The sequence below is a fragment of the Ailuropoda melanoleuca genome, unplaced genomic scaffold, assembly GCF_002007445.2.
Source record: "Ailuropoda melanoleuca isolate Jingjing unplaced genomic scaffold, ASM200744v2 unplaced-scaffold7871, whole genome shotgun sequence".
In the NCBI taxonomy this organism is placed as follows: domain Eukaryota; kingdom Metazoa; phylum Chordata; class Mammalia; order Carnivora; family Ursidae; genus Ailuropoda; species Ailuropoda melanoleuca.
The window spans coordinates 1-11,381 of NW_023253182.1; the positions used below are offsets into that span (position 1 = coordinate 1).

General features: G+C 42.8%; 1 long non-coding RNA gene and 1 gene segment (V, D, J or C); one reads left to right on the forward strand and one right to left on the reverse strand.

Moving 5' to 3' along the window:
- The first annotated feature begins 2,003 nt into the window (after positions 1-2,003).
- LOC117800783 overlaps positions 2,004-11,381 on the forward strand; it is a 16,101-nt gene continuing 6,723 nt past the window's right edge. Inside the window, exons 1-2 of the long non-coding RNA XR_004623168.1 lie at positions 2,004-2,474; positions 5,129-5,238. This is a non-coding gene — a long non-coding RNA (uncharacterized LOC117800783). The remainder of the gene's footprint in view (positions 2,475-5,128; positions 5,239-11,381) is intronic.
- On the reverse strand, positions 6,532-7,513 carry LOC117800782. The segment is given in 2 exon segments: positions 6,532-6,953; positions 7,359-7,513. Coding segments are annotated over 2 exon segments (456 nt in total).

Sequence of the window (11,381 nt, forward strand, 5' to 3'; positions counted from 1 at the left end):
AACAGCGGGAAGAGCAATCCCACTGTGAAGTGTGGATCCCGGCAAGGACCCAGTGCTTATGGTTCCTTCAGCCTGAGCAAGCGTCAGAGAGCTGATCAACCACGTGTGTCCTGGGTCCCTCTCTGGAAGGTGAATGCCCCCTTGCTCACATTCACCCTCCCAGCCTGGGTAAGGAAGCAGCTCCCACCCACTAGTTCTGGTCATCAGCATTTCCCCAATAGCAGTTTAGAGGTGAGCTAGTTCAAGAGGGTTCTCCTAGCCTCTGTCATCAGATCAAGTGTTAAGAATGGTAGAATCAGGGGCGCCTGGGTGGCGCAGTCATTAAGCGTCTGCCTTCGGCCCAGGGCGTGATCCTGGATCCCTGGGATCGAGCCCCACATCAGGCTCCCCTGCTAGGAGCCTGCTTCTTCCTCTCCCACTCTTCCTGCTTGTGTTCCCTCTCTCGCTGGCTGTCTCTGTCAAATAAATAAACAAAATCTTTAAAAAAAAAAAAAAAAGAATGGTAGAATCAGGTGTTAGAAATGGTCTCTTCCTAAAAACGAGTGAATTACTATCCCTAAATACACCCAAATCAAACGAATTTGGCAGGGAGATAATGATGTCTCTGTTGCAGAGAGAACTACTAGCCCAGAGTGAGGCAATAGGGGCGGTAAAAGAGTATTATATCTCAGTCTGTGCATTGAAAACAGGATATCTGGAGAACCAGTTGTTACGATATGGTGCATGGTCTGACATGCTGATCTCACTCCATATACACATCTGGATAGATAGATGGATTAATCCAAGGTTTCTCAGGGAAATAATTCCCTTGAAATGATGGGACATAAAGAAAAAGAATAGATTGAATATATATCAAAATATATTATTGTTTTTATATTTTACATATTAAAATATATACATATATGTAAATACACATGTAAGTTATTAAATTTGTGTTAGTATGTGAATATATACAAACATGTAAATGTATATGCATCTATTAAAAAGGTGCTTAGAACTACTCTGCCCATGCTGACTCCTTCTCATCAAGTAGATCCAGGTCCTCTAGGGCCACCCCCAGTTCTTCTTAGCTCCGTGGGAGATCCTGCGGCTCTCACCTGCCCTGTAGGCTGGGGAACCACAGCCATGAGTCTGCAATTCAAAGGGAGCCTGCCCTTGTGAGAAGGGGAATGACTGCATCCATTATTTTAATACCTCAAGGAACAGGAACCCATCACTGACAAATTCTTGGGCCTTCCTTTAAACAGGGTCACTATAGAATAGGGAGCTGGGTCTGACCTGCTCTGGGGTGTCTGTCTACCTCACCAGCCTTTATCAAATAGTGAAATAACCTGACTTTACTTCTTGTGTCCATCTGATGCAGGTCTTGTTGAACTGAACTGCTCCAGAAAAATGGTACTCATGTCAAATTGCTTTTCTCCTGCAAGTCAAATTGAGGAGCAAATGAAAAAATAGATTTTGACATCTGATTATATGTTGAGTATTCACCCCAAAGTCAGATTTCATTGGCCAAGAACACAAATTAACAAGGACAGTGTAATTTGTAAAGATTCTTCAAGACTGTTTGGCCTCAATATCTTCTAGGAAATTCTCAAGAATACCATTTTCAAACAATGCTGAGAACATAACTGAGCAAGATTTTGTCAACCTTTCGACTCTGAACTCTGGGGCAAGAATCCTGGTCGCTGAGTGAGGCTGTGTATGGGGCGGGTGTGGAATACATACGTCCTACATTTCACTAGTGACAGTATGCTATACTCCATCATTCTGCTGCATTAGTTTATTTTTTCGGTTTTCTTGGCCTGGTCCTTTTATCATTCTAAGGAGAGTGACTCCAGGTCTCACTTCTGGCTTCTGAAGGCAACTATAAAAATACTTTTCTCTATTAGAGGTAGCTGTCTGTGTCCCAATAATTCCAGTCCTCCTCATTAAATAGGCCAGTGAAAGATGGCAGAAAATTAAGCACTTAAAGAAACAAAAAAAGAGAGAAACAGGGAACTCTATCAGGTATAAAGCCAGCTGGTAGGACTACTTTAAATGTGCAAGGAATTGTTCCTACACATCGTTATTGACTGAATTGTGTCTCTCCCAATTTATGTCAAAGTATTAGACCCCAGGACCTCAGAATGTGACCGTATTTGAAAAGAGTCATTGCAGATATAGTTAGTTCACTTCGATGTGGTCACACTGTGGTGGACCCTCCATAAATAGAATTGGCAGCCTTACCAAAGGGGAGAAAGGATACTACGTCCTAATCTTACAGAAGAATTTCTCTCTCTTGTAGATGAAAAAAGTGTATGGTGGTCTGGACGCACAACCCATGATCAAACCCCCGTCACTCCACAGCATCTAGAAATAAGACATAAGACTTTCTATGGGTAGAAGTACAAAGAACATGAGGTCCAGCTGAGCATCGACCTCTGGGACTCTCCAACCTTGACCATCATCCACTAAATTAAGAAGGACTTAGGCAGGTGGGTCTCATTGTACTTTGTCTCTGTTGTCAGATGCTGTTGGTTTGAGGTCCACAAAGCTGGAAGCCAGTGTGTGACTGTGTGACTTGGGGAGACCGTCTCCTTGGGGTCTGAGTCTGTTATCCGGCAGTCCCTTTAGGGGGATGGAGACTGTGTCACTGTTCCCCTTTCTGTGCACTGTGTTCTCTAGACTGTGTCAACCCAAACAGCCGGGCCCACACTGCCATGGACAAGATTAGAGACATGGAGGCCTGGTCACCTCCTGGATCCAAAGGGAGGTTCTTCCTTCTGATTACAGTAGAGTTTGTTTGTCCTTGAGTGAGATCAACGTGCCCAACGTGGGAGCTCCCCAGCTGCAGGTGGGCTGGAGCAGAGCCCTGAACCCTGAGTCACCTGTAACTGGAGCTGGTGGCCTTGCATAAATAACTGTGAATTGTCACCCACAAAGATAAATACACGGACAAGCTTTCTGGAGGCAGGGGGCTCAGGAAAGACTCCATGAACGTGTTTACCCTCTGAGTGCGATGGTCTCTGACAACACTGGGAGAAACAGGTGTGCTTTCGTGTCCGACTGCTCGGTACCCTCAAGGCCACATTCTTCTTCTGTTTCACATGAATCAGCATCCAAATGTCTGACTTACTTTTGTTTCCTTTCTTGATATAAATATAAATATCAGATAGAGATCACACCTCATCCATAAAGGTACCTGGGGGATCGTGTGCTGCATGAAGTCTCCTTGTCTGTCAACATTAAACTTCCTGCTGATCTGAAATCACCCACAGACTAACTAGACAAAGTGACACACAACAATTGCACTGCCTGAGAAGGAGGGAATCCTGCAAACACACTTGGGGTGAGGAGACCCAAGTCCCATTCTCTATGTTGTATCTCAATTTTCTTGACCAAAATTCTGTTTTAAAGACACTTGGAGATTAGCCATATCTAGGAGAACATGAGGCTGCTTTGGTGCTTCGGATATGAAATGAGAAGTGAACACAGGAAGAGAGTAGAATTCCTCAACTCTTCCAACTGTTCAGCTTCTCTAGCCATTGGTACAGCATGGCTAACATGCCCGGGGCTTCACTTATAATGGTTTCCTGTCTTTATGCCTCCAACTCCCACAAACACACAAAATCATAGAACCTAGAACTTAGACAAGGACCTGGCCTGAGATAAGGGTGGACATGGTTTCCTGGATGTCTGAAGAATCAAGTGCTTGGGAAGAGAAAATTGCAAGATCACTATTAGGAGATTTGACAAAGGACTGTTGATGTCCAGAAGGCAGTGGACTTTGTCAGTGGAACTCAGTGTTTTGTCAAAATTAAGCAGAGCATGCTGCTCAGATGAGACACCAAAAGAAACAAGCTTATACCTCTGAGCAGCTGAGCTGTCCTCAGTCCTTGTCTCAAGTTCCATGGGATTTGGTCCCTATGTTCATGAGGGACACAGTCATAGTAACATAGGTGGAGCACTTGCATATCCAATGGCATGAGCCCACCACCACCATCTCCACTGGGGTAGAGTTAATTATTGTCACCTCTGGGTATCTGAGCTGACACCAGCAGGCACTAAGACACCCAACCACTTATTCCTAATTTTGTACATCTTATCCGTTACCTTGGAGTGGGTGTGATGCATCAGTCCTGGGATTAGCTGTGTTCCAGATGCAGTTAAGCCTTCCTGACCCAGTAGGCTCAGCTGCCGTCACCATCCAAGATTTCACAGAGTTTTGGGCTACAGATGAGAGTATTGGTTGGGAAAAGGAACGTACTTTGTCATGAACATAATGTAACAGTAGACTCATGACTATGGCATCCATTAGTCCTATCATATAAGTACATGACATAAAGAGGCTGGCTTAGGTATGAAATCCTGTAGACTTCGGAGACTCTCCTTTCAGACGTGCCATATATTTTGAAATAGTGACCACCAGTGCACGAATGAAAAGGTTTGGGGGCACCTTGCTGGCTCAGTCAGTACAGCATGTGATTCTTTTTTTTTTTTTTAAGATTTTTTTTTAAAATTTCTTTATTCAACAGAGATAGAGACAGCCAGCGAGAGAGGGAACACAAGCAGGGGGAGTGGGAGAGGAAGAAGCAGGCTCATAGAGGAAGAGCCTGATGTGGGGCTCGATCCCATAACGCCAGGATCACGCCCTGAGCTGAAGGCAGACGCTTAACCGCTGTGCCACCCAGGCGCCCCAGCATGTGATTCTTGATCTCGGGGTTGTAAGCATGAGTCCCATGGTGGGTGNTGTGATTCTTGATCTCGGGGTTGTAAGCATGAGTCCCATGGTGGGTGTGGACATCAGTTAAAAACAAAACAAAAAATAATCTATAAATAAATAAATAAATAAATAAATAAATAAATAAATAGGATTTGAAACCAGCTGCTGAAATTAGGAATGAGGACTCTAATCACTACACACAATGACCAGCTGGGGAAAACCCAAGTGACCTAATGCAGCAGAACCACTTCCCTCACCAAGGGAGCCTGCCCACCTCTAGACTGTGATCTTAGAGACAGAGAAATCTTGTCACATTCCATCATCTGTATTTTCAGATTTCTGTGTAACAGCCAGTTTGATTGTCTTCTGATTCTCCTTGGTGTTACCTTTCAGTTTTATAAGATCATTTATTTGTTTTGAATGCAGTGCCATTGGGATACAAGCATCTTGTAGGATTCCTCTACCTATCTCAACACGCTGAGGGAGTTTGGCTGTCTCTCCTGTCCGACATCAAAGCAGAAATTCCAGATCACAAGGTGTGTCAATCTTGTGGGAGAAGATGACTATGGCCCTGCTGAGCCTCTGGTCTTCCAGCTCTCGTTGCATTTCCTTCCACTGCTTTCTTCATCTCTTTCCATCTCATCATGCACTTAATCAATATTCAAAATTACTTTACTGTCATAAATTCCATGATCTACGGGCTCCAGTCTGCTGGATTGGTAGAGGCATTTGTTCACACACTGTAAAAAGTACCGGAATTGACACATTGCATTTTATTGCCTTTGCCATGATATTCGTTATCTGAGAAGAGGCAATCATCTCTAATACACTTTTTCTTCTCAGCTAGAAATAGGATGAGTTGTTGTCTCAATTCCATTACTTTACTCCTATCACATGTGTGATGACAAACGACATGACCCATTGTTAGGTCAGGGGTCACGTTGCAGCACTCTTGAATGGAATCTATTGCATGCATCAGTTTTCTATAGATTTCCAAAAAATATATTATTCAGGGTCATTTTTAGTTAATGACCACATCATGTGAAAATAAGTCATTTTTTAATTGTTCACAAACTTTTCTTACAGCAATGGAGTATCAAATTCATACTGTCTACAGCAGTGTGTAAGTTCAATATAGTTAACACCCTTACCATTTCGGAGAGAAAGAAAAATCCCATATACTCTGGCTTTTCCTGAGATGCAGAACTGTAACTTTAATCTCAATCATACTTTTTGCTGTTTACTTTCAGAGTCCAAATTTGGAAATTGCAAGAACTCCATTTTCACTCAGAAAACGTAGTTGAAGGGAATCAAAGACACTTGGCATTGGAATATTACAATAAGCAAACATTTATAAATGTTTATTTTGATTTTATCAGAATTAGACACTTTTCCTAATTTTTCTCACCCACACTCTCCTTGAGGGCAGCTTGTGTAGAACACTGTCTTGAGCATGTTCACAGAGGGGTAGTGTAAGTAGAGAAGTAGGAAAGGAGAACGGGACAAAATACCAATATTACCATATGCGATCCTGTGAAAACATAGCCCACACTGCTTGTTTCCAATAGGTATTACCGTTCCCGGCAGACGTCTATGACACTTCTCTGGTTACAAGAGTGACTGTATTTATTTGACGATACATGCATGGCACAGAGGACTAGGGGGAGCCGTCAGGAGCTCTTCCCTTCACCATAACTGGTTCCTCATGGGACAGGACCCCCTACACTCCCCTGCTGCTTCTGCCATGCCAGGCTGGGCAGCCAGGAGGGCCTTAATGCGTGCAGCCTGACGCCCAGCTGCAAGCTGCTCCCCTGGGTCCTCCAGCTCCTTCCTCTGACACAGACTCAGAGAGTGTCCTGTGAGTCCCCAGAGAAGCTCCTCACTGGGGCAGCTGGACCCCCAGGCGGGGAGGTTTGTGTTCGGGCCTGAACCACTGTGCGAGGATACTGTATAGCTTGCTCGCAGTAATACACTCCCACATCGTCAGCCTCCACCCTGCTGATTTTGAGGGTGAAATCTGTCCCTGACCCACTGCCACTGAACCTGTCTGGGACCCCAGTGAAACGGTTAGAAGCTGCATAGATCAGGGGCTGTGGAGAATGGCCCGGTTTCTGCCGGAACCAATACAAGTAATTATATCCATTACTGTGCAGGAGGCTCTGACTGGCCTTGCAGGAGATGGAGGCCGGCTCTCCAAGGGTGACGGGCAGGGACACTGGGGTCTGTGTCATCACAATATCCCCAGTGGATCCTAAAGTAAGAAGAGAGAAGTGCAAGGTTAAGTGCAAACATTGTGGGAAATTCCCGTAATTTCCCTTTGCTCTGTATTTCAGTCTAAAAGGGTTTTTAAGGGACTTTATTCAAAACTCAAACCTTTCCAATTTCAAAAAAGAACCAGAGATTGGCAAGACACGACGGGATCTACTGAGGTCACCTAAACCCTCCCCCTCTTCGGTGCCACGTAGTCAGCAGAGGACATACAGGTCCTGTTCCTTCAGGGCTCTTCCTCTCCCACAGATCTATAAGTCACGTGCCCCATCCCAGTAGGAAGACATCCATCTCACGTGGAAACTAAATTTATGTGGGAAAGTATGGTGCCCTCAGAATTCATCCTAACAATCCCACGTTCCTTCCTCTTCGGACATTCTGTCCTTACCTGGAAACCAGAGCATGAGTAGCCCCAGGAGCTGAGCAGGGAACCTCATTCTGACAAGTGAAAGGGATGAGTCCTGGTCGGTAAAGACAAGTGGAGAGTTGATCTTTTATCTCAGACTGGCAAGGGAAGGTCCTCCCTAGGGGACAATATGCAAATCCCCTGTGGGTGCAGCCATATGGAGAGAGCCAGCAGGAGGGGTGTATGACCTCTCATGTGAGCAAAGTGCCATGAAAGATTGTCTGTGCTTGGAGCAAAACTAATAGAGATACAATCTATGCTGCCTAAGAGGTGGGAGGGACATAGTAAAATGATCTTTCTGTTTCCCTGCTACATTTCTAGTTCGTTAGCTTTTTCCAGGCTCATTTTACACTTCTATTTAAAAGGTTGACCCTGAGTAGCCACAGCAATCTTGAGAAAGAAGAACAAAGCTAGAGGTATCACAATCCTAGACTGAAAAGTATACTCCAAAGCTATAGTAATGAAATCAGTATGGTATTGGCATAAAATAGACATAAAGGTCAATAGAACAGAATAGAGAGTCCAGAATTAAACCTGTGCATATGTAGTCAATTAATCTATGATGAAGGAGACAAGAGTACACAATGGGGATGTTTCTTCAACAAATGGTGTTGGGAAAACTGGACAGGCACATGTGAAAGAATGAAATGAAGGTAACAATACACTCAAATGGATTAAAGACCTAAGTGTAAGACCTGAAAGCATAAAATTTCTTGAAGAGAACATAGGCAGTGATCTCTTTGACATTAGCCTTGGAAACATTTCTCTAGATAAATGTTTTTAGACAAAGAAAATAAAAGCAAAAATAAACTATTAGGACTTCACCGACTGAAAAACTTCTGCACAGCAGAGGAAACCATCAGCAAACGAAAAAGCAACCTGCGAAGCAGGAGATGATATTTGCAAATGATACATCCAACAAGGAGCTAATATCCAAAATATAAAAAGTACTTGTACAGCTCACCACCAATGAAACAAGTAATCTGATTAAAAATGTACAGAGGGGCGCCTGGGTGGCACAGCAGTTAAGCGTCTGCCTTTGGCTCAGGGCGTGATCCCAGCGTTCTCGAATCGAGCCCCACATCAGGCTCCTCCGCTATGAGCCTGCTTCTTCCTCTCCCACTTCCCTTGCTTGTGTTCCCTCTCTCGCTGGCTGTCTCTATCTCTGTTGAATAAATAAATAAAATCTTTAAAAAAAAATGTACAGAGAACCTGAACTGGCATTTTTCCAGAGAAGACCTGGGATGGCCAATAGACACATGAAAAGATGCTCAACATCACATCAGGGAAATGCAAATCAAAACCTCAATGAGATATCCCCTTACACCTGCCAGAATGGCTAGGACCAAAAGGAAAAGAAAGAACAAGTGTTGGTGAGGATGTGGAGAAAAAGGACCCCTGTGCACTGTTGGTGGGAACGTATATTGGTTCAACCAGTGTGGAAAACAGTATGGAGTTTAAAGAGTATGGAGTTTCCTCAAAAACTTAAAAATAGGACTACCATACAATCCAGTAACTCCACTCCTGGGTATTTATTCGAAGAAAATCAAAACACCAGTTTGAAAAGATAATATATATCCATCAACAAATGATTAGATAATTTAATCTTATTATATTATAGATATCATAATCTTATAATTGTAATTATAAGATTATATTATCTTATAGATAATAATAATCCATTGATAAATGAATGGATGAAGAATAGGTCATATGTATGTACAACGGAATATCACTCAGCCATAAGAAACAATGAAATCTTTCCATTTGTGACCGCATGGATGGACCTAGAGGATATTCTGCTAAGTGAAATAAGTCAGACAGAGAAAGCCAAATGCCATATGATTTATTTGTATGTTGAATCTAGAAATCAAAACAAACAAACAACAAAATGTAGAAATCAGACCAATAAATACAGAGAAAAAAGTGATGGCTGCCAGAGAGGAAGGAGGTGGGAAACGGGAAAGATGGGTCAGGGGAGGGGTACAGGCTTCTAGTTATGGAATGAATGAGTCTTGACGATGAACCTGCAGCCCAGGCAACAGGTCAATGGTATTACAACAGCGTCCTGTGGAGACAGACGGGAGCTCCACTGTGGTGAGCAGAGAGTAACATACAGGTTCTTGAATCACTCTGTTGTGCACCTGATGCTGACCTAACATTGCATCTCAACTAGACTTCAAAACATAAGTAAATGAAAGAAAACGAAAGGGAATTACAAATAGGGAAAGGAGGGAAAAGAGATTGACACCGCGGAGCAGTGCAATAGGAACTCGTACTCTTTTCTTATTTTAAATCCTTTTGATTACATATTTTAATTTATTTTGACATCATTTTAGACTTACAGGAAATTTCAAAAATATTAAGACCGTTTCCATACACTCTCTCTCCAGCTTTCCCTAATTGAACAACTTACACCACCTTACTATAATTATCTTAGCCAGGAAATTAACATTGATACAATGCTATGAGCTAATAGACAATCCATATTCAGATTCACTGATTTTTCCATTAAAGCCCTGTGTCCTAATATAAAGCATTTATGTCCTAGGATAAAATCCAAGAATCTACATGATATGCATTGCCCTGTCTCCTTACTTTTCTCCAATCTGTGATGATTATCTCATTCTGTGTATCTTTCATGATCTTGAAACTCGTGCAGTGTACTGGACAGTTCTTTTGAAGTTTGTTCTGCTCATCAGATTTGCTTGACGTTTTCTATTGATTGGAATAAGAGTTTCAGTTTTGGCAAGAATACTGCACAAGGACTATATCCTCAGTGCTTCATACCAGGAGTTATCTATGCCAACATTTCTGATTACATGGAAAGAAATGAATATGGCTATTGAAACCTTTTCTGTAAAGAAATCTTGGACAAAGATATTCAAAGGAGCTACTTTAAGCACTCTCTCTAGTTGGCCATATGCTGTCTTTATTAGGAATAGTCTACTTCTCTCTGAGACTACCTGTGTTTCTGGTTGATTTTCAGATTTNCTATATCCTCGGTGCTTCATACCAGGAGTTATCTATGCCAACATTTCTGATTACATGGAAAGAAATGAATATGGCTATTGAAACCTTTTCTGTAAAGAAATCTTGGACAAAGATATTCAAAGGAGCTACTTTAAGCACTCTCTCTAGTTGGCCATATGCTGTCTTTATTAGGAATAGTCTACTTCTCTCTGAGACTACCTGTGTTTCTGGTTGATTTTCAGATTTTAGTTATATTTATAGCTTGCAACCCAATAGGGAATATGGAAACAATAAATTACGTTCACTCTTAGATGACAAATGTTTCTCTGGTGGTCAATGACAGCTTGGATGTTAATAGCTTGGAGAAAGGAAAAGATGATAGGATTGGTGAAAACATGGGGCTTCTGGAGAATGTGATTTATTAAAACACCCACCAATGCACAGCTGTTATTGTGTCGTTTATTCAGATAAAGGTACCACTTACCATGCTGGAGAAATGTAAAAAATTCAGTTACATAATTCCCTGAGCTACTCCCTACTAGGGAGATTGAGACACCGATCTCATGTTAGGATTGATGCCAGAGTTAGGACGCTCTTCGGACAGTCTCACTGGAAGACTATGTGACCGTACCTCTATTGCACTTATTTCAATAACGAGATGATTATCCAAGGCTTTTACTTCTGATCTAATCAATGGGATTGTGTCTTCTGAGGACTGTGCAAGGTAAAAATGAAGAGAGGGTGCAGACTTGGTGGATACAAGGGAGGATAGCAGAGAAGGGCCCATCAGACTTTACCGAATATAATGAGTCTACTTGGGCTTTTGGGGAAATATTCTCTCCCAAGGGCCCGACCACTGTCTATGGCCCAGTGGAACGTGCACTGAGGATGTGGTGAGGTCAGGGTGGAGCCGGCCTGTGTGCTTGGTGCCAAGGAGAACAGGCAGCCATTGCTTCAGGGATTAGCACTGCCCAGAGCTCAGGGGAAGGGTCAGCATGGAACCATCGTGAACCCCCTCAACCACGCTGTCCC